General features: G+C 45.8%; 1 protein-coding gene across 1 annotated transcript in view; it reads left to right on the forward strand.

The window, feature by feature from the left end:
• The first annotated feature begins 3,957 nt into the window (after positions 1-3,957).
• Positions 3,958-23,528, forward strand: part of MAPK8IP3 (mitogen-activated protein kinase 8 interacting protein 3) — a 58,177-nt gene continuing 38,606 nt past the window's right edge. The window contains exons 1-6 of the mRNA XM_059826623.1: positions 3,958-4,011; positions 6,973-7,093; positions 7,878-7,948; positions 8,630-8,721; positions 16,833-16,884; positions 22,284-22,530. Coding sequence (XP_059682606.1) covers positions 3,958-4,011; positions 6,973-7,093; positions 7,878-7,948; positions 8,630-8,721; positions 16,833-16,884; positions 22,284-22,530 — 637 coding nt within the window. The remainder of the gene's footprint in view (positions 4,012-6,972; positions 7,094-7,877; positions 7,949-8,629; positions 8,722-16,832; positions 16,885-22,283; positions 22,531-23,528) is intronic.

Genomic DNA, 23,528 nt, shown 5'->3' on the forward strand with positions numbered 1-23,528 from the left:
CGCTTCACCAGCAGACCTCCGGCTGCTAGCGGGCGTCTCTGCCGGGTGGGTATTCCTCCCTTCTTCATGCAGCGCTGCCTGCGCGCCCGCTGCACCGCCATCTCCTGCCAGCGAAGGGGCAAGGGGACGGGGCTGAGCCCGAGCCCCCGGTGCTGCCTTTGGTGCCCAGTGCCATCTCACACGCTACCAGCCACCGCGGATTAAGGCCACGTGATAAGATTTCTGCATCTCTCTGCATCTCTGGCTCTCTGCTTGATTTATCGCTGATGTGATGTGATGATTTCTCATTATACGCTACTATTTTTAGTCATTTTCTTCCTTTGCAAAAGGCAGTAAAGCAGGAAGCCAAGCGATCTGCGTTGTACCACCGCGTTTCAGAGGAGTACTCATTCTTTCGTCTTAAGATGATTTTATGCTAGATATTTTCCCTGTCAAGACTAGTGTGTGAGCCATTGTTGGTTGTCATAATCCTGGGTTATTACAGACCAGTTATCCTGCTTGAAATCTGGGGATAGAGGCTAGCAGAAAAAAATCCACGTGACTAATTTTTATATATAGCAGTTTCATACTCCAGTTTTCTTAGATCACCGAGGTGACTGACTGTTTAACTGTTCATATTCAGAAATTATTCTTTGAAAGCAAGCGTAGAGGCTCTGGAAAATATAGTAAAAATTATAAAAAACATTAATGCCGTGGTCAGCCTTGCTATTAGAGAACTACTGGGAGCATGGGTTGTTTCTTCGTCCAGTGCACCCATCTACTTTGTCATTAGTGGGATCCAAAAAAAAAAACCAAGGGAGTACTTTTTCTTAACCATCAGTAGAATGATCTGTTCCTTTTTATTTCGGTTTTCTAAATGTCTTTACTGCATCTCCACAAAGGTGGAGCTGGGAGCTGTGAAATCGCCGAGGTGTGGGTCTGATCTGCGTTCCGCACAGGGGAACCATCGGAGAAAACCAGTTGCAGCACCTGGCTCTGCAGATGAGAAGCCCCTTGAAATCAAGGGCAGCTCACAGCGGCCAGTGAAGCCTGTGATTCTTTGCCAGCACCACTTTTTTTTTTTTTTTTTTGCCTCTTGGCAGCACTAAAGTGAAAGAATGCAGTCAGCAAATTGGCATTTCAGTTTTTAAACTTAGTCCCCTGGGCGTTTTACTTTGTGGCAGAGTTTTTTGTAAATAGTAAAAAACTATAAGGCTATGCTGTTTGATTTGGGTTTGGGGTTTTTTTTTGGCCCGATCTTACGCTGTTAAATGTTTAAGTTTATAATGAAGCAAGAGTAATATCTGCAGTATCTGCTTTCAGGAAGTCGTTAGAATTTGTACTATTTCTGAGGCCAGAAGTACGAATTTGATTCATGTGAATATTCTTTTCCCGTATGAAGGCTTGCTGATTTTAGTTAGCGCCCACAGCGATGTGGAGCCTTCATCTTTGTGCATCGAACATTGGCGCAGCATTTCGATAGGATCGGCCGTGCGCAAACCTGGATGAAAACCACAAGAAACAAGGAGATTCTTTTTGTATTATAACTTGGTTTTGGGGCTTTTTGTAAATATTACAGACAGAAAATGTTCAGATGGGAAGGTGACTTTCAAGTTAGTGTCCCCTCTGCCTGTTTATTTTTAGGGGGTTTAAAAGGTCTGGGCGAAGTCTTGGTCCTCTTCAAGCTCCTGAGAACATTCCCGCAGCTTCGGCAGCGCCAGGATTGTGCCCCCCGCCTCTGAAGGGAATGGAAGATGTGAGATGCCTATGGACATTTCTTTGCTGAGCTGCGTTCACTCAGTAATAGGCGCTTGGTTTTAAAGAACAACTGCCTCCGTGAGTCTGGTTAATAGAAAAGAAAAATGAAAATACTTACGCGGTTCGTGTTCTCTGTTTCTCCTGCCCTGGTAGGGAAGGCACGGGCTGGCGCCGAGAGCGCCGCGTGGAAGGGGGGTTTGCCGTCTGCTGGGGACGCGCCTGGCCCCTTGAAATAGGGTGGGAGAGCACCGGAGCCCGCCCGGGTGGTGCCGCCTGCCTGGGCCACCCGCAGCCACGGACCGGGCTCTGCGAGCCGCCGCCCGAGGACCAGGGCACAGCATCGTGCTGTAGACAAAGCGCCGCATCTGCCGTCTCTGCTCTGGAGGCCGTCGTTCACAAGAGTAATGCGAGTGTACCTGAAGTGCCCCTTCTCCCCGAACTCCCGGCACTGCCGAGTTGTGCTTGTGGATGTGCTCGTGTTCCTGAGCAAGGGAATTTCAATCTCTGCTGCTTTTAGTGGCCCGTAAGGCTCTTCCCTGGATGATCTGTGAAATGTCTGCTGCTGGCTTATTGGGGAAAAAAAAAACCAAGCCTGCCTGAATACCCCGGTGAGAGCTCACTTGTGCCGTGAAGGATGAGCGGCAGCGACAGTGCGTGCTAAGCCGTCTCCTCGACCAGGAGCGCGCTTTCCTCGGGGACAGCCCTGGCAGTGAAACCTCTCCTCCTCGTCCCGCTGGTGCGGCTGCTCGCTCCTCTCTGGATCTGGGACTTGCCCTGCTCTCGGCCCTTCAGACCTCACGATGCACAGGGGGAAGCGCAGGTGAGGTGGCTTCTGATGCGGGAGCAGCTAAAAGGCGCCTCAGAGGCAGGGAGAGCGAAGAGCCCTTGGGTCCCTGCGCCCAAGTGTCGCTGTTCGATCTCTCCAGCAGCCAGGACAGGATACCCGGCAATACATTTATCCGAAATGCTGTTCTTCCCTGAGAACACTTAGGGTAATATTAATTTTTAATATTGTTGGCTCCATGTCTCTTTCTTCTCCAAATGGTTAATTGATTTTTAGTTTTCTGTTTCTTTGATTACTTTTAGGTTGCGGAATAGGCAGGACTGAATAAAAAGACTGAGCCATATTTGTAGAAGACTTAATCTTTCAATCAGTTTCCTCTGAATTAAACCAAAACAGCAGTAGCAAATCCAGGAATCCTATTAAAGATGACCTACATAGTGAGAATAAAATTGGGCTTGTACCTTCTTTTGCGTCCTAATTTACCGTCGAGAAATCCGTGAATGTTTTCCTTGAAGACCATTCATTTTTATTGCTGCTAAAAACCTCATTCCTGCCTGGCCTGGGTGGCATGCTCTTGGATGGGGAACTAGGAGCAGGGGGGCACCTCGAGCCAAGAGGGTAGAGAGAGCTGAGCCGGTGCGATGTGATGGGGATTTAGCCCTTGGCTGTAATGAAACGGGTTCGTCGGTAGAGCTTTAGCACGGAGCGGGTCCAGCAAAACCCTGCGAGGAGGTGGAGATGGTACCAGGAAAATAGCTCTTTGTCGGTGTAGCTTCGCTCAGTCCTGCAAATGGAGCAAGTCAAACTGCTGCTTCTCTACGTCCGTTGCTCGGTGTAGCAGCGTGGTTAGGATTTTTTTTTTCCTTTTTCCTCATTCTGAAATTATATGGTTACTCTGGAAGATGTTTCAAGGATAAACCTGAACATGAACAAAGCAGATTGCTTTATAAATTTCTCAAAATCCGTAAAGCAGATTGCTGGATATTTGTGAGTGACTGATTGATTTCAATGTTTAATTGACATCTCAGAGAAAAAATGCTTACTTAAAAATCTAAAACCTTGTACAGTCTTAAAATGTAATTAAAAAGTAACTGTTTAGCCTTGAGATGGCTCCTTTATAGTGGAAGAAAGGTATTGGCATTTCTGGTATTTCTAGAAAATACTGCTGGAAAACAACCGTAAGGGGGAAAAAACCCCAACCCCTTATTGCAATACATTTGGGCAGGAAGGAGAAGAAAGTTAAAAGCCCGGTTAAAGATTAAAGAAGGCACTGCAGAACAGCGAGTGCAGGCGAATGCGACGTGGCTAAACGGCGTTTGATTGTTTCTATAAATACAGGTATGTAGGAATGAAAACTGACTCATGGATTTACTGAACAGTTTTAAAAGTCTGCAGGAATAATAAATGATGTAGCCTTTCGGTTGTCTACAGAGAGAATGATCCAGTTCACGGACATAATGATGGCTCCAGTGTCACTGCTAATTATTCCGGTAAAGTAATAGGAAATGTGCCCGGGGCTTAGCCTGGGAATGCAGCAGATACTGTGCATATTGTTTCATGTGCGGAATTTAACAAATTAATCTTACTCTGCATATAAATGCATTCGTTTCCCAGGGAATCCTACCCAAAAATGATTTTCACCAGAGTCTGTCTCTTTTAGAGTACAATGAGGCTTTACTTTGTTAAATTAAAATTGCCGTGCTCTCCTGAATGGCATTATTTGCAGAGAGCAACACTTTCCCCCGTGCAGAGTACGGAGGAGGGTGAGAGAAGGGTTTTCTTCCCCGGTTTCTTCATACTTTTAGAAAGAGGAGATTTCAGCCAGCCAGTGTGCATGTGCTGGTGAGTCTGTTAGAGCTCAACCTAAGGAGCGTTTTGCAAAGAGACGGAGAGGAAGAGAGGCAGGGCCAGGAGCAGAGCACCCTTGTGAGCTCCTCATAGCCCCAGGTTACCTCCTGCGGGCTCCTCTTGTTCTCGAAACATCTTAAAGGTAGATTCAAGCCGTCTCGGCTTTATTTCCCGCTCACTCTCTTCTTCTGCAGCTCTGAATCCAGAGCTGCTCCCGGCCCCAGTCGTGCTCTTGCCGCTCAGCTGACAGGTTTGCGTTTTAATTATTGGACTGGTTGATGCAGATGCCTCTCTTGTTTTAGCTTCCTTGGGTGTAGTTCTTCAGGAGTAATGTAACGAGACCCTGTACTCAGCGCTGGTGAGGCCGCACCTCGAATGCTGTGTTCAGTTTTGGGCCCCTCCCTACAAGAAGGACATTGAGGTGCTGGAGCGTGTCCGAAGAAGGGCAACGAAGCTGGTGAGGGCTCTAGAGCACGAGTCTGATGAGGAGCGGCTGAGGGAGCTGGGGTTGTTCAGTCTGGAGAAGAGGAGGCTGAGGGGAGACCTCATCACTCTCTACAACAACCTGAAAGGGGGTTGTGGTGAGGTGGGTGTTGGTCTCTTCTCCCAAGTGACAAGTGACAGGACAAGAGGAAATGGCCTCAAGTTGCACCAGAGGAGGTTCAGGCTGGATATTAGGAAAAATGTCTTTCCTGAGAGAGTGGTGAAGCACTGGCAGAGGCTGCCCAGGGAGGTGGTGGAGTCACCATCCGTGGAGGTGTTGAAGGAACGTGTGGACGTGGCACCGCGGGACATGGTTTAGTGGGCATGGTGGGGTTGGGTTGGTGGTTGGACTTGATGATCTTACAGGTCTTTTCCAACCTTAATGATTCTGTGATTTTGTGACTCGAATTTTTGGGTCCGTGAGACCAGAATAGCACTTGTCCTGAAGCTAGTAAGATAGCTTTCGTGTCCTACGCCATTGTAAGCATGGTGGGACTGTGCTTCAGACATGGTTTTCTGTGGAGAAGATGCATGTGGTTAACAGAGCAAATGTTTTCGGAGCCTTATGGGATTTTCCACAAGTTTGTGTCAGGGTTGTTACTAGAACCAGCTCCGTTTCTGAGTCCAGAAGTAGGGGTTATGGGTCGTTATTGCATATGGGTATGCGTTATTGTTTTGTGCAGAAAACTCTCACGACCACATACAGCACATGAACCAGGCTTGGTTAAGTATATGTAGAGATTTGAAGGTGCTATTCACTTTCCAGGCACCCTGTTGAGTTTAAATATTTCATGAAAGCAACTGTGACTACAGCTCTTACCAAGAGTAACGCGTAATCTCAATTCACTACAGTGGAGCTAAATTGAATGTTTCACACGTTTTACGTTTCTTTGCTGTGCGTGCTGGTATCCAATGCAGAGAATGACTAAAGCTCCCAGGTCAAACGTGACATTTTACCGAAACAACAACCTGAAATTAGGTATTTTTCTGTTGTGTTTTCATCGTGAAATGAGCCAGGCTTTTTTCAGTGGTGCCCAGTGACAGGACAAGAGGTAATGGGCACAAACTTTGTTCATGGGAAGTTCCACCTAAACACGAGGAGGAACTTCTTTCCTTTGAGGGTGGCAGAGCGCTGGAACAGGCTGCCCAGAGAGGTTGCGTAGTCTTTATCTCTGGAGATATTCAAAACTCGCCTGGATGCATTCCTGTGCCATCTGCTCTGGGTGAACCGGCTCTGGTGGGGGGTTGGACTAGATGATCCCCAGAGGTCCCTTCCAACCTGTCATTCTGTGAGTCTGTGATTTGTGATATCTGTAAAAATCTACCCTTCAGCCCAGTGTTGGGTGCAGGAGGCCACGCTGCTATGCGCACAGCTACCACTTCGTTGTTGCTAATGCGAGTTAGCAGCAATGATCCCTTCGCTCCCTTCTTTGCCAAGAGCGGCTAGCCAAGCTGCTTCTTGCTGGGTATAAATTTGTTAAATTCTGCTGGGAGAATCTCCTCCTCTCCCTGTTTCCCTCCTCCCTCCCTCGGCTCCTGCGTACCGCAGAGCCCTTCTCGAGTTTGCTGCTGGGGCAGGTCACCGGCTCTGGGCGCGGAGGTTGCTCTCAGCTGCTTGGGGTTGCGGAGAAGTTCTCCCCAAGACTCTGCAAAACATACCCAGCACGCGAATTATAGGTGAAGCTTTCTAAAACTGCACAAATACAAGAGTTGGTCTGAAGGTTTCTGACATACGTGCTTGTAAATACATGACCATAGAAATAAAATTGGTCTTCTCTGACATCAAATTAAGAAGAATCAAAATTCAGCCTGGCACGAGGAAGAACAACGTTGCTGAAGATGATAGAGTTGCGCTGGTTTACATAACTCATGTTGGGCCGTAGTTCATGCATTAATTATACCTTAAATATAGCTGATACTTTCTCATATAAAATAGTCTCTTCAGCTTGATCCAATGCTATTGTACTAATTACAGTACTTAAAAATTTTTATTTCCTGTTTTGTAATTTATATTCTCGCAATTTTTCTTTTTTTGCGAGGAGAGGAATAGTCTTATAGGACAAACACATTTTACATTTAAAGCTCATCCATGCCTCCTTCTCTGCTTCTTCCCTATTCAGAAATTTATAGAGTTTGAAGATGCACTGGAGCAGGAGAAGAAAGAACTACAAATCCAAGTGGAACACCTTGAATTTCAGACTCGACAGCTGGAGCTGAAGACCAAAAACTATGCAGATCAGAGTAAGCAAAGTTGTACACCGGACATGATTATACACTTTGCCTTCCACACACATATACTGCTACTTTGAAAATAATTTTCGTACTTTTTGTTTGCTTTAATTTAATTTACGCCAAGCCTAAAATGCCTGGTTATCCCTTACTTTCGTATAAAATTCTGAGCCTTCTAAAGTACGGGATATATCCACTCTCATTTAGCAGAGGCTTCATTGCATCTCTTATGTGGGGCATGCTCAGTCTCTCCAGATGCAAGATTTGTGCCATTGGTGAAGCTTTGGAACCTGGTTTCCAGTTTCCTCTTGTCCCAGAATAGAATCTCCCATTTTTTTCTCGTATAAACGATCGCATTTATTTGTTTGTTGGTTTATTGATTTATTTTTACAAATACTTCCTTAACATGTGCAGCCATGGTGTGTTGGCTGAGGTTCCCCTCTGAATTCATTGGTGTTTTGTCCAGTACTCCTGCTCCTCAAATAGCCAGAGGCGCCCATCCCAGGTAATTTAAATTGTTCTCAAACTGGGACACTTGTGGGGCACCAGGCTACTGCTGAGGAACTCCGCTTCTGTGGTCTTACTGCACGATTTGGTCTGCTCATTTTGGGAATGTGCAGAAACCCATTAACTGAGTTTGTAATGAAGACCAGATCCCACAAGGTGCATTATTCTGTTTCAGTTTGTTTTGTTCAGTAGGTATAAATTAATTTCTAACAAAATATGGTTTGAGACTTCTAGTTTCTTTTGAGAGTCTGATGTGTGTTAGCTGATGGTTGGAATCTTCTCTTGGTAGTTTCACGACTGGAGGAACGTGAATCAGAAATGAAGAAAGAGTACAACGCTCTACATCAGCGTCACACAGAGGTAGGATATCATCTCAAAATAAATATACTCTTAGGCTATATGTAAAGTCACGTCAAATAATTCAGCTTTACAATACTAGTGATGACTAGAGCTTCTGAACTTTGGGAACATGAGAAATATCTGAATGGAGGGTGTAAAGAGGATGGAGCCAGGCTCTTTTCGGTGGTGCCCAGTGACAAGAGCGGAGGCAACTGGCACAAGCTGGAACACAGAAGGCTCCCTCTGAACATGAGTAAAAACTTCTTTATTGTGAGGATGATGAGCATTGGCACAGGTTGCCCAGGGAGGTGGTGGAGTCTCCGTCATCGGAGCTATTCAGAAGCCACCTGGACGTGCTCCTGTTTGAGCAGGGACGTTGGACCTGATGGACCCCAGGGGGTTCCTTCCAACCTCAGCTGTTCTGTGATTCTGCGAACAGTGCCCCACTACCTCATCTCCCACTGCCAACGAGCCTCCAGGAGACGTCTTACATTGGGTTTGGATATGCTCTTTCATGGCTCTTCTGTTACGAGATTAAGCTTAAGTCATTTCCACACTATTTGCTGTCAGATCTTCTGCCAGATTAGTCCATTCACTTACATCATCAGCTTAGAAGACAAGAGCAAAGACAAAGAGATGTGCAAAAAAAGGAAATGGATGTTCTTTCATCTTTTTGGCTCATGGACTTTTCTCTCCTCACAGATGATCCAGACCTACGTGGAACACATTGAGCGATCCAAGATGCAGCAAGTTGGGGGAAATAATCAAACTGAGGGGAGTCTACCTGGGAGAAGGTAGGGCCGTAACCTCTCCGTGTAATGTATGCCATCCGGGAACTTACACACTGAGTGCGCGTGTTTGAGAGAGAGAAACCAGAAGCAGGATCTTTCCCTGTGGGCATGGGTTGTAGTTGAAGCTTTTTTGCAATGGGTTGTGGGTGAGTTGGGGGTACGTTTTGTAAGGCTCGACCATGAGGAGCTTTATGTGTTCTATTCCAAAGCTTAGGCTTTGTCATGCTGCTGGTGATGGGGGCCTCTGGAAAAATACGTTTGTATTCTCAGGTAGCATGTAAAAGGTTTATCTATAAAATGGATGGAGGTGTCAAATAAACTATTTGTGTGTGTGTGTGTGTGTGTCTGTGTGTGTGTGATAGTCAGCAAAACTGTAGCAATTAAATGCGTTGGCCATTATAGGATTTTTTTTTCCCCCCTGTTCCTTCAAGGGAAGCTTTCTGTAAGTCAGTCACCCAACAGACCTACTTATGCCCAAGAAACTGATTTTCCTCCCTCCCCGCTCCCCCTGTTTTCAGAGCACCAAACCAGTAAGAACCAGCCTTTGCTTAAAGAAGGCAGTGGTAGGAAAGAAGTTCAGTGTAGACAACTAGTCTTTTATAGTCTTAGAATAAATTTAAAGTACAAAAGTTGCAGTTACATTATTTTCAGTACAGATACATCTGTTTTTAACTGGTATGTGAAGGAACCAAATGCTTTCTCTCTGATGATACTATATACCAGTAACATTGCCCACGGGGTGAGAAGTAGAAGTGATGTTCCAAAAATACTGATTAGAGAAGTAATAGATCACATAACACATAGTCTACTCAGGTTAAGCATAATCTATTAAGTCACTCAGCCATAAAAAAGATGTTTTCTGTGGCTATTTCTATGCCTCGCAGATTACTATTTGTGTTAATCATCACATGCAAATGAGATGACTAGCGCTATAGTGACACTGTCTAACGCAGAAAGTTTTAAACTAAAACAGTGTTTTCCAGGGCAACAATATTGATGAAGTAATGTGCTTCAGGAGATGAAATCTTTTTGTTGTCCTTCCCTGTCTTTTTTTAACTTTTTAATTTCTTCTGGCATTGAGGAATATTGAAAGGTTTTGCACACATGCTGACCGCAAGCCGTGGGAGCTGTTGGTCTGAAAAATAGACAGAGACAGTACCAGCTGCACAGGAATACTCGGAAAAGGGTGCCTGCTAGGTGCGTCCTCCCTCATCTCTTAGAAAATATGTCTACTGATCTCAGTTAATATCTGTGAACTTGCGCTGGTTAGTATCACTGAACTCCACTCGCAAAGCAAATCTTTGGGAAGCTTTAGCCTAAGAAAAGGAGTGGGGATGGCATGTCAGACCATCCACAAAGGGCAGCATGGGCAAAGTCACGGGGATGAAAATACTGGGATAAATGGAAAGCTATGAAGGTTTTTGAAGCATCATCTGGTACGGATGGTGAAATGCAAAAGAAGAGCATTGAGCAAAATTTGGAGATGAAGAAAGAGCAAAATTATTTGAAATTAAGAATAAAGAAATAAGAATAAAGGAAGAATAAGTGAAGATGTTTTAGTAACTTGTATTTAGGTCTGTAACACTTAAATACCAGAACGTCAGTTGGTTTTGGGGTAATGTAATAGAAAGGAAATTTCAGGTCTTGGTGTAGGACATGTAAATAGCCTCTGTCTGCTATGGCTCCTGTTGCTGGGTATTATACGAAAGCAAAAGGAAGAGAAAAAGAGACCCAACCCCACCTTGTCAGTGAAAGAGGCTTGAAGGATGGAAAGGGAGTAGTAAAAGACATGAATCTTCAGAAACTTTGGTAACTAGCCTGGGACTCCTGCCAGATTCCCTGCAGCCTTAGAGCCGTACAGTATCCGGAGCTGGAAGGGACCCATGAGGATCACTGAGTCCAGCTCCCGACCCCACACAGAGCAACCTAAAGGTTAAACCAAGTATCTAAGAGCATTGTCCAAACACCCCACAGGCTTGGAGGCATGACCACTTCCCCAGGGAGCTTGTTCCAGTGCTTCACCACCCTCTCAGTGAAGAATTTTTTCCAATACTATTTGCTATTTCATTACCTCTCATAATAATTAAAGATACTTCTGTAGCCTTGGCTACAAGAATAACTTGCAGCTGGAAGATACTGGTATCGCAAAGAAAGACCCTTCGTTTATTCTGAATCAGTTGATAAGATTTTTATACTCTCATTTGTAAGGCTACCAAAGCCTTATATAAAGGGAGGAAAGACACAGTTATATGTGAATCAAGGGGACTATTAATCCTTCCTTTTCTGACAGTTGAATAGTCCTTTCAGAAATAATATCTTACAGTATTTCTTCTAGAGAGGAGTAACTAGAAGCTGTTGTAGTTGTTGAGTGGGCTCAATAACTCACTATACAGTGCGTTCACAGAATCACTAAGGTTGGAAAAGACCTGTAAGATCATCGAGTCCAACCATCAACCAACCCCACCATGACCATTAAACCATGTCCCACAGTGCCATGTCCACACGTTCCTTCAACACCTCCAGGGATGGTGACTCCACCACCTCCCTGGGCAGCCTCTTCCAGTGCTTCACCACTCTCTCTGTAAAGACATTTTTCCTAATATCCAGCCTGAACCTCCCCTGGCGCAACTTGAGGCCGTTTCCTCTTGTCCTGTCGCTTGTCACTTGGGAGAAGAGACCAACACCCACCTCCCCACAACCCCCTTTCAGGTAGTTGTAGAGAGCGATGAGGTCTCCCCTCAGCCTCCTCTTCTCCAGACTGAACAACCCCAGCTCCCTCAGCCGCTCCTCATCAGACTTGTGCTCCAGACCCCTCACCAGCTCTGTCGCCCTTCTCTGGACACGCTTCAGCACCTCAGTGTCTTTCTTGTAGTGAGGGGCCCAAAACTGAACACAGCATTCGAGGTGCGGCCTCACCAGTGCCGAGTACAGGGGCACGATCCCCTCCCTACTCCTGCTGCCACGCTGCTTCTGATACAGGCCAGGATGCCGTTGGCCTTCTTGGCCACCTGGGCACACTGCTGGCTCATCTTCAGCCGGCTGTCGACCAACACCCCCAGGGCCTTTTCCGTGGGGCAGCTTTCCAGCCACTCGTCCTCAGGCCTGAGTTATCTCTGTGCTCTTATTTTCTGCAAAACAATAAATTAGTCTCACAACAGAGAGGGGTTTCGGAGAATAAAAATACTTACAGAATACAGTGTTTGGGGTCTGGCTAAAATTGGTTTGTCTAAAATATAAAAATCTATTGGGGGGAAAAAAAAAATCAAAAGCGAGATGGCAACCTTCCTAGGTGAAAGAGAGAGGCGTGAGGGGTGTGCAAGAGGAGACACGGTGTAAAAAAACCAGTAGTTTGTAGGTGTTCTTCTGTTCATAAAATCTCCCTTATCAGACTATTTTTCTTCCTTCTCCCCCTGCCCTCGCACTCTGGAAGTCCACCGTGAGCTCCCAGAACATGTCTGATCCCAGTGTTACTGCTGAAATGGGATAAGTGTGTTAGGCTTGTTTCCCTTCCCACTTATCCTTCTGTACATAAGCATGTATCTCTGGAAGTACTTCCACAGTAAAATATAAAAGTACCGTAGGCAAAAGTGTGCTTAGGGCCTCTCTCTTGTAAAGGATGGTTCATATATACACCTGCCAAATTTGGGTTGGACTGCGTGGTAGAAATTGATTTTAATGAGTTTTTCCTTCCCTAACTTTCAAATTAGCTAATATTAATTAGCTGATTCGGAAAGTGCAACACAGTGAGAAGTGTTACTGATTATATCCGCAGGACTGCCATTCTCTGGGATGAAGGGCAAAATATTCATCAAGAATTGCCTCTTTGTATTAGAGAAATGAAACTTTTACCCTTTAAAGTGTGGCAGATGATTGCTAGTCTCCGTGGAGAGACAAAAAGAGAAACACTGTGTGTCTGTGGAAGCCCCCGATGCGGCTGTGGCCTGAGTTTGTAGGAACCACCAGTGGGAAATGGGACTTTTTCCTTCATTTCAAGCTTTGCACTGTTGGTGTGCGTGCGTGTGGGTACAGCTCGGTGTTTGTATATGCTTGTGCACAAGCACTTGGGACAGATGTGTGGTTTTGTGTCGCTGCACAGCTGGGTGGGGGCGAACACCGGCGTTTGTGTATCTTGGTGCGCTGATGTGCGCTGGAGGGGACACGGGCATAATTTCTCATAGCCTGTCACACAAATTTGAGTGCATTTACTTATTTTCATCTGTGGATGTGCTTGGGTGTGTTAGACTGCATAGGGGTGCATATTTGCGCGAGACCGTAAGTACAGCGAGTGTGTTTGCCTGTCACTTGGGAGAAGTTTGTGCAAGAACTGTTGGGGGGGGATGTATCTACCGCCATCCGAGAGGGGTGATGGGTACAGTGCACACTTCCACGTGCTGTGGATTACAACGCATGCGTACCCCATATCTGTTGTAGGGCTGCATGTTTGCATGACCTTTGCTCTCTAATGGTTGTTTTTTTGTCTCGCTTTTTGTGCGATTGCTGCTCTGTTTTGGCTGTTATGTTTGTCACTGCAGTCATCGCCAGTCATGGAGGAAAAGGTAATTCCTATTGCTGCATCTTAACTTTGTTAATCCTGGTTTTGGAGGTTGCTGTTGAGTGGCAGCAGTGCGATGCTGGGAATGCACCGTGCCGGCGTGTTCGCCCTCTTTGGCTGCTGGCACCTGCCTTAGACTTACTCATTCGGGTGAGGCAGCGGGAGCCACCAAGCTGCTGGGGTGACACCTCGGGAAGAAGCTTCTGTGCTCAAAGCAGAAGACGTAGAAGTTTGGTCCCAGAACACAATCAGTCCTCTGTGATTAGACATCTACACTTCATGTCCCAAAATGGTTTAAAAAGTCATCTTTTCTCCCTTATTTTACTATAGAATACAAGGCACGCGTATTTTCTGAGCGGGGCAGAAAATGCGGGTCGCTGTTAGTAGCTCTCTGAAGGCATTTCTGACTTTGGGCTGGGCAGTGAGTTCTGCGCCCGGAGCCTGCACAGGGAACCGTTCTCATCTTTAAATGCTGGCAAACAAACCCTAGTTTTGTTACGTTTTAGAAGCAGCCTGATCGCAGGTTTTGGCTACTGCAAACCTTTATTGAGGAGTTCGCTGTTTCAAGGTGGAGCTAACCAAGTGTTAAGACTCAGCCTGTACTGGAAAGAATTGGGTGTATGAAGGTTACTCCAGCACTCAAAATTTAGACCAGCCCTGAGGATACTCTAAAGTTCTTTGAAGACCAGTAGTCAACCCCAAGACTGCAAAGCTGAAGTTAGCTCTTCTGTAGTGTTTGCTCTTTCCCCTTCCCAGGGAGGTTCAGAAGAGGCTGGAAGGTATTTCCAAAGAAACTCAGCAAGGAAATTTTGTAACAATCTGCGTTAAAATCTTTTCCTGAAGATCCTACAGCTTCTGATGCTACGGAGACTTTGTACTTCTGTTCTCTGTTTAGCAGGGACTGCGAAGGTCATACGTTCCCTGTACGTTCAGTGGGGTGCTGTATCTCCTTGCACGTCAAATGTGCATGCCCTTGTATATGAACGTAGAAATAAGGTAGGGGTTCCCAAAAGAAATCTGATAGAGATTACCTAAAGAGGAAGTATAATGTAACGTCTCTCTCAGCACACATTTGGGATGGCTCACGTTTCTCAGCGCTGCCAATGAGTTACGTCAGACCATCCCAGCATAGTCGCAAAAGCTCAGAGCATATTCTCACTGCACCACTTGTTTTGGAAGGAATGTTTTGCAGGAAGAGGAAATTTTCTCCAGCTGTGTAGGCCTGTGAAGCATGACTCCCTTAAGACCATCATTCTAACCTGAAGAAGAGGAAAGATATGAAACTGATGGTTAAAGAAGCCTAAAAAATGGCCTATTGTTTTTTTTTCTCCCTGCAAAGAATGATTCTTTTGAAGTAGACTCCTTGGGACCCTTGGGTTATTCCTTTAACTGTAAACCCAGGAATTTTCTGTCTTTGTGGCATAAAGTTCTAATTTCTGGTTTTGAATCTCTTCATAATCTCTTACATGTAACTGCCTATACTTTCTGTGGCTTTTACATCAGTACAGTGCCAGGGGTGAAGATTTCGTGTTAGGGGAAAAATTTCCCTAGTATGTTATTTAGAAACTGAAAACGCAGCTCTTGGAAACTTTCAGGGTCTTGGAATGATAGCAGTAGGATAAAGAGAGGTAAGTGCAGGAAGGCAGACAGAAGTAAATGTACTTTGGCATCATGACCTATTAGGAGCGGGTGTAAATGGCAGGATAGAGGTCGTAAGTTGGTATTTAGGCAAACAGCAGTGGAATGTTTTCTATAAACCTTCAGCGGTTGTTAATATTTAAAAGTAACAAGCCCCAAGATGCCTTTTGAGTGGAAAGGCTACGAGGAAAGTGATAATCCCTATTGTATATGAATCTGGTTTTGACTCTGTTGAAAGATGATTGCACCTTCTCTATAAAAGAAAGTAAGGTTAATCAGGTCGTGTCAACGATCCGTGTTCCTCTAAAATCCAGTTATGTGCTGCCTTTGTAACAGGGTTTGTCTATGAAACTTCCAGGTAGGAATCTTAGGATCTTCAGGAGAGGATCTTAATGCAGATTCGCAGGAAAAGTGCATCCCAAATCTCCTTGCTGGGCCACGCTGGAAACACCTTTCTGCCCCTTCTGTCTATCCAAGATAGGCCCCGGCAAGCGATTGCTCCTCAGCATGAGCGACGCTGACGCAGCGCTGCGGGACGCCGTGTTGGCCGGGCAGCGCTGGGAACAGGAAGGCTGGGCATTTTGGTTTTCTCCACAAACATTGTCTCCTCTGCTAGACACTCCACCTCCTTCCTTCATAAATGAGCTGGTTCGGGCACCATCTCCTGTGTTAGTGTGTTTGTATATGTCCTGGGGGGGCTTAGGTCCTGCTGCAGTCGTTCTGCCCGCGCTCACGGGTGAGGCGGTTGTGGTGGTTGCCTAGCCTGCTCATCAGACCAGTGCTGACGATCGGTAAAGAAAGGCACATGAAGAGCTGCTGTTACCAATACTGGTGTACGGAAGGGCGAATTTCATCACTCCCCGCACCGGTTAAGTGGAAGCCCCGCACAGGAGTAGGTGAAGTACCATCACTGAACCCTTTGTGGGTGCTTGACACACGGAGGATCGGCTTAGTTCATCTCTGCAGGGCCACTGGAGTCCAGCTAGCGGAGGCTGCTGGGGATATCCCCTAAACGGACGCGTGTGCGATCCCTGCAGGCCTGCTTCTCTGGCACAAAACCAGTTGCCGGTCTCAGCATGCTGCTGCAGCCTTTTCCACCTCCGCTGCTTGCTCTAGATTTTCTCCTTGCTGGAACTTGGTCTCAAAACCTGTGCCAGCTTTTATATTCAGAATCAAACCCGCAGCTAGCGATTCACCTGCAATTGCCAGAAAGAAGAGGATGAAGAAAACGTAATTACAGACATCTGGCAATATGAATGATGCATTCATTTATAGCTTTAACTTCTGAATTTTGAGTGCATTGTAGTATGGATGCGGAGAGGGGATCAGAGAGTACAAATATTATTTTTCTCGCTTAATGTTGGAAGTGATCCAAAACCTTCTGATTTCTGCTGTTGGAGCTAACCAGATTTGGGGTGGAATTTACAGAAGTGCCACGTAGATGACTCTTACTTAAAAGTCTTTTTCCTGACCCAGTATGACATCTCTAGGATCTATAGGAGCTTTTTTTTTTTTTTGCTGTGAGGGTTGTTCGCCGTGGCTTGTTTTCGCACAGTACGTTTGTTCCTCAGAAGATACACCGCCTTAAATTGGCTGATGATTCCCTGCACTTCTGCATTCCCCCCAAACGGTTGGTACTGATGGAGAAGTCAGTCGTGCCTGTTGTGGTCTCTTGACCCCCTCCCTCTTAGAGTCTCCCCAGGGAGAGGTATGGCTCTAGCAGTAGACGCCATGGGTCTGAGTAGGCAACACCGCGGAGGTGTGGGAGTTGGGAGTTCATGCAGCTGCTACGGGAGGGCAAGGAGTGCAATTCAATGTCTAGTGACTAATATTACACATAAGCTAGTGTGCTGTTTCTTTTCTATAAGAATCTTGTAAACGGCTAACAGACTGGTTTCCCTTCTCTCTCTGTTTCTCTGTTTAGCAGGAAGGAACGTCCTAACTCTCTGAATGTCTTCCCCCTCGCGGATGGCATGGTACGTGGGCAGATAGGGGCCAAGACCGTCCCAACACTGGACCACTGGCACCTGAGTGACCTCGGCCAGCTGCAGTCCAACTCCAGCTACAAGGTTTTATAGACCGTCACGGAGCAAGGGTTTCCCACTCTCCCACTGTCAATAGCATCCCACGTTTTCATTAAGATGGAGACCAATCTGTGTCCGTAACCCTTTGCAGCCTCTCCCTGCTGTGCGTCTGCTCCCTTGGTAGCTGTGCCGGAGGTGGGAGGATATTCTTTTGCAGATCTGGCATATGGTGCGGGAGGGATTTGACATAACTCCTCATGCTTCTCGTCTCGGTGATAATCTCCTTTATTTGGCTGGCCCCGAGTTGAAAGGAATTTGTGGGGAGGCAGTTAGGGATTTAGGGAAGAGAAATCCTTCACTTTTTTATAGCTTATTTGGGAGAGGAAATGGTGGAACCTGTCCCCTCTCTCCTCCTTGATGAGAGCAGTGCTTCTGCACCTCAGCTGGGACCAGGCATTGGGTTGCACTTGTTCTCCAGTGTTTGTCCTTTTTGACTGATCGCTGTTCTGGCCTTCCTATCTTCAGTAAAAAGGGCTCCTAATCCTCTCTGGATGCCCAAATCTTGCACTGTGCTTAAAGGTCTTCAGTTCCTCATACGTCTAATCATTGCATTGTCTACCTTCAATACACTTATCACGTTCAGCGTGCTGCCTTCTGCGCTGGGGCTTGCTAAAAACCTCACAGCGTTGCAACTGCGCTGAAGCAGCTGCATGGTTCTGCCTGTTGCTTGTGCTCCTCTGGTCTGCCCTTCGGAGACTGGTCTGCGCCCAAAGACCCAGCTCTCGTACTCTTAGCTGACAGCTCACTGCAATTCTTTACGGTTTAGACCACACGTGGTGGCCCACGTTTCCCATGAGCTATACCTATAGACTTCTCAAAGTTTTTGTCCTCAGGATCCCACCAAATTTCTCTCTTTGAATGATGTTCCACAGATGCCTGGTGACAGGCTTGAGAGCCAGTGGTGCATCTACCTAGCACGGCTTACAGTATGTCCACCAGTATCTCACAGAGCTTCTGGTCTGCTTTAAAGGTGTCTGATAAAATTTACTTTCTCTCTGCCTGGAATTTGTGGAATATCAGGTGTTTTCTATGTCGCATCTAAGGACTGGTCTCCTTTTGAGAAGTTGTAAATCACTAACGCTGTAAAATACATTGAGGCAGTAAAGGCAAAGAGGAGGAAAAAAAAAACAAAGAAAGAACCCCCCCAACTTGTTGTTGTGCCCATTCTTCATGTCTCCAGATTACATTAATGGTACTTTGGCCTGAGGGACTCTGCAGGAGTGGCCTCCTTGATGCATAGCACAAGAAATTTAGACAAAATCAAAATTTGCACAGAAAACAAAGCAGCAACTTCCCTTTTACAACACTACCTTTGCAAAGTAGTCAGGCCTAGCACAGCCCAAACCTTAGCACTTCATCTGCCATCGGGGAAGTTGGAAATCCAAAAGTAAGATCTTTGGATTGGGTGGAGACTTCTTGGAACCCAGCCCTTGCTGTAGTGTTGGAGGCACAGAAATTTGGGAAACGTAGCAACTTGCAGAATGCCAGTTGGGTCCTACAGTCATTTCTGGAGAGCTTTGCCTGGAATTAGGAAATAGCAATGCCACAGCGCAATAACGTAATGAAGGACGGTGGAAATGAAGATAGAACGTGAATGTGTTTCTTCAGACTAGTGCTGTGCCAACGCAACACTGCTGCAAGGGCACAGAGAGCAACCAAAATGCACAGAGACCAACCCGCTTCTGGTTCTGGAACCAGTTTATTCCTTGGGATCTCCAGGCAGTGCTGCACACTGTGGTGTGAACGCGCCCTCGAGCTCTCTAGCGATCAGGCGTCGACGGCAGGGCTTAGTTTTTAGAGAAGAGCTGTGAGGACGTTGGGGTTAGATCCATGTTCCACAGGCTTGCTAAGGCGTAATTCTTTAAGCAGTACCATTGCAGAACTTCTGAAAGAAGTTGAGCGGATCTCGCTGATAACCCAGCGTCTGCCTTGCAAGAGAATGCAGCAGGAACCCAGATAAATTGGAAGCTTTGATGTCCAAGTTGAGGTAATGGAGGGTTACTGACTGGATCTCTTAGTGGTTTGTTAGTGGTGGTGTCAGGCACAAAGCTCCGTTTCTGGTTACAGGAAAGCTTTGTGCGGGAGCAGTAGGGTGCTGCTCCAAACGTAGCTGACGGGTAGTGCTGGGATTTGTGGTTAGGGAAACTCAGGAGTGGGGTGCTGGGTTTAAGGAGGTTAGCTGTAGGGTGGAGTTAAAGAGCTTAAGCTGTGGAAGGCTTGGATGGGGTAGTGTGTTACGGAGGATTTCCTAAGAGTATGGAGGAAACCTATGAATAATGAAAGGATGCGATTGACTGACTTACTAGATTTGCAATTTGGAATGGAGATTTTCCTCCTGCAAGCTTCTTGCACACTCTCTGACTGGAATGCTATTTCTTAAATTATTTTGCATGACTGAAATCTCAGCAGTACTGCTCATGCACTCCTCGCCTCTTCTTCAGCAGCTCTGGTATTTCCCTGACATCCACTGCACATACATGACTCACCTTCCCAGTATGTACATCCTGACTCTTCTGACTAGTTTTCCTTCCTCATGGGGCCATATTGTAGTTATATTTTAAGTGTCCTTGTATACTTATTATTACTATTTTCTGTTTTAGTTGCTGTCATGATAATTATTTTATTTTTACATTCAGTTGTACATTTATTTTATATAATGTTCTGGAGATGAAAGTCCTTAACATTTTTGTTTTTATGTACTATGCTTTCAGTGTTATAACCATACAATTGTGGCTTCTCATGGTGACATATGACTGCTATGAATGTTGGGCCTTTGCAATGCATTTTGGAGGTCACTACTACACATTTGATGTTTAGGAGGTTGACAGGTATGGCTGTAGGTAAGTGGTGGTTGTGGAGAGTATCCTTTGGGTGAGCGATGGGTTACGGAGAATACGGCTCTCCTCTGCAGCCCAGGAGGCACACTTAGTGGAATACTTAGCATTAACGAAGCACTCGGGACAATAGGAGGAAGATACTAGCAAAGATTAATAGTGCTTCTGGACTGTGAAGAGGAACGCCTCTCCTACTACTCTCTTAGTAGTATTTATGTTTGGGAGGAGTTTTCTCCAGCGCAGGCTGGTAGGTTGGTAAAGTAGGTTTTCTAGGTAAATATAAAACTCAGATGTATAACCAAAGAGTAAGTGAAAGACCAGGGTCTTTACTCACTGGTGTGTTCTGAGTGAGGGGCAGATAATGTCAATAAACAAGAAGTTACAGGGTATCTCTGACACAAATACTGCCCTACAGACACTGATGATACAGGCTTTCTGCATGACATCTAGTTCCCAAGATTAAGGAATGACACGTGGACCCACCTGGGTGTCTCTTTTACAGTGCTAAGATGCTCATGGACTTTGGTTATGCTCATAGACTTACAGCGGGTACAAGAACATCTCTGAATCCTTTCATCCAACGGAATTTTTGTTTGGGGAAAGAGGTTTTTATGGTTGCACTTTACACTTGATACTCTTTGTCCCTTTGTACATTAGAAAGCAGGCAAACTGCAGTTGGATTAGCGCAAGGCTTACTGGTTCATATTTGTTCTCAAAAACCTGGTTTGATTTTTTTATATTTACGTATTAGGAAAGTAGCTCCTGAGACGGGAATATGAAATAGAGGTGGGAAGTGTGGTTTTCACATGTAGCAGCCTAAGTGAAAACGTCCCCATCTCAAGTCTTGATGCTAAAATCAGCGAACGTGCAGGGAGATGATTTGAATGTCCATGTGGGAATGTGGGTGCTGTTTGGGCTGACAATGCAGAAACGATACACAAAATGTGGATCGTATTTAATGGTAACGCAGTTTTAAAAAATCTTAACTTTCCAATATAAATGCACAGATGCAATGTAAAACCTTTGGCTTCCACAGTGCAATGTACAGCAGGGTATTTTAAGATAACGTATAGAGGCCAGTCTAATTAAAGGAAGATCTTAATAAGATTCCAGATTTAAAAAAAAAAAAGGCTGCAAAGGGTTAAGTCACCGTTTTTTTCAGTCTTCTCTCTCATGCCATTTTGAATTTTTTTTGTCATCTTGTAAAGTTATTATTAGAACAAGAGACCGAGATTAGTGAAGTGAAACAGCGTCACAGCTCCAAGGTGGGGAGGCTCAGAGCAGCCTCTGAGCAGAATCAGGATCTTTCTAGTACTTGCACAGGAGGGGAGAGAGAAGTAGTAAAGGTGAAAGCGGGGTCTGGATGTGCAGATGCTGAATGTCACTGCACCCGATTGCAACTCATTATCACGCAGAACTCTCAGCATTAATTTTGTCATCTCCCTGCAGGCGGTAATTAGAGTGGGCTGCCGTGAAGAATGGGGAGATCTCATTTGGGTCTGGGAGCGATCACAGCATTGGTCAAGAGGTTAACTGGCTGACTGTGAAGCAGTTTTAATTGACAAACAAGGGTCACAGTATAAAGTCCTGCCAGAGCCTTGAAAGCCTCCCATGTTTTTCAAGAGGCGGTATTACAAGAAATGGGGCTGTAATCTCTGTAAAACCGAGAGCCATTTGTATGCATTTCACCCGGGGAATCCATCTCCTATGTTCATTTGTCAGCTTCGGATTTTTCAATTCTTGGGTCTTGTCGTCCCGTCCTTTGGAAGTGGGGGGGACCACACCCGTTCCTGCCGTGTTGCCAAGCTGGACCCACGCCTGGCTAGCTTCTGCATGAGGCGGTACGGGGACGCAGGTCTCCTGCCCTAGCAAAGGCAGACCCTCCCAGCTCGGTATCTGCTTTGCTTCTGCAGTTCAGTGTCAAAACCACTTTGCTGTTCTCTCAACCCGGTTGCGTTGATGGCTTACAGTAATGACATCATCCAAGACCTCTTAGAGGCCACTTCAGCTCCTTCCCAAGCAATATCCGTGTTGCCTTCCCACCTTGGGAATGGCTGGCCTGGCTTACCGCAAGTGCCGGAGCCCTTCAGCTTCCACTATAGTCAGTGGGAGCTGCAGGTTCTTTCCACTTCTAAGGCCACCTTTCCCGAGATGCATGATGAAGAGATCACATACTGATGTGACATGTGAAGAGCAATGTTTGGTAGTAAAGGAGGAAGGATATCGGTCCTTTCAGGTGGGATTCGCTTGCTGAGTTCAGCATGAGAACTCACTGCTTCATCGTGATTGCAGTGCCTAGCGTCACCAGCGAGCGCTGGCCGTGTAGCTGGTACAGCGAGCAAGACTCATTCTCCATAATGCTTTAAGGCAGCCATACACCAACAAATGGGAAATTAATTGAAATGTATAGCTGTGCTTTTCCCTTTCTGTTCTTCCCCCACCCTGGAATTGCCTTAGTGCCCCCAAGATGAAATGTCCGAATCTGGGCAGTCCTCAGCAGCTGCCACACCGAGCACCACTGGAACCAAGTCCAACACTCCCACGTCATCTGTGCCCTCTGCTGCCGTCACACCCTTGAACGAGAGCATCCAGCCCATCAGCGAATACAATGGCACGACCAAGAGCAATAAGAGGGCACGAGAAAAGCGGAACAGCCGGAATATGGAAGTCCAGGTCACCCAGGAGATGAGGAATGTCAGCATAGGTATGGAAGCGGGAGCTTGGGTACTTGGTTGTTAAAGCAATTGACTTCCCAGTGCTTGTGTCCCTCTGTTACAGGAGGAGGCTAGGAGCCTGAGGGATGATCAGCTTCCTAAGTATGGAATTAGAGGTAGCCTTGCTTAGAAAGATACGTGAGCGAGACAGGGCTAATTGGATCTTAGCAGTTTCTGGGTAGCAAATTTTTAAAATGTCAGTAATATGCATAGTTTCACAAACACACAGGGTGGGAATAGGTTATTGAGCTCAGTGCCCTGCAGTTGCCGTCACACACGTCATAGAATCTCTTTCGTGAAGAGTCAAGCCCCATCTTAGTCTAACTGAGCTTTTGGAAAGCTGTTTCTGGACCTCATCAATATGATAGTTAAAAGCTTCCATTTAGTTTTCTCTCTGGGTTTATTTGTAAGTCTTTTCTATCCGGTTGTTCATATGCCAAATTTGTCAGTCAGGTTAAATAATTATTTTCCCTTCTGTGTGTTTCTCCCACACCTTGATGTGTGTAAAAATAGCAATTATATCCTGCTGGTTTTTCTCAGCTAAATAACCTGTTTTCTTTTAGTCTGTTTCTCACATAAGAACCCCCCCAAATCTTTGGAAGTGACAGTTATTTTCTCTCCACTTCCAGAGTCCTTTAGTAATTGGAATTCATGATTTCTTGTCAGGAAAGCCATCACCTAAGCCTTTAGCACCAGGCTAAGATAAAGAAAATGCTGTAATAACATGATAAAAGCCCCTTTCCGTGCTTTTTAATATGGCTCTGCCAATGTAGTATCTGAGCGAGTTCCAGCCTGTATTGTATTTAGACTTGCAGCAGCCTTCAGAAAGGAGAAGTGGTCTGTTTCACAGGTCATGAACTTACAAAAGGACTGTAAAAGGAGCTGAAGAGCATAAGGAAAGTCTGTGCGGGAGCACGGGGATGAGCGTAGGTCTCCGAGGTTAGCATCTGAAACAGATGATCATCTTTTTTCCCAAGTAATACAGAGG

This window comes from Gavia stellata, chromosome 18 (assembly GCF_030936135.1).
Source record: "Gavia stellata isolate bGavSte3 chromosome 18, bGavSte3.hap2, whole genome shotgun sequence".
Classification (NCBI taxonomy): Eukaryota; Metazoa; Chordata; class Aves; order Gaviiformes; family Gaviidae; genus Gavia; species Gavia stellata.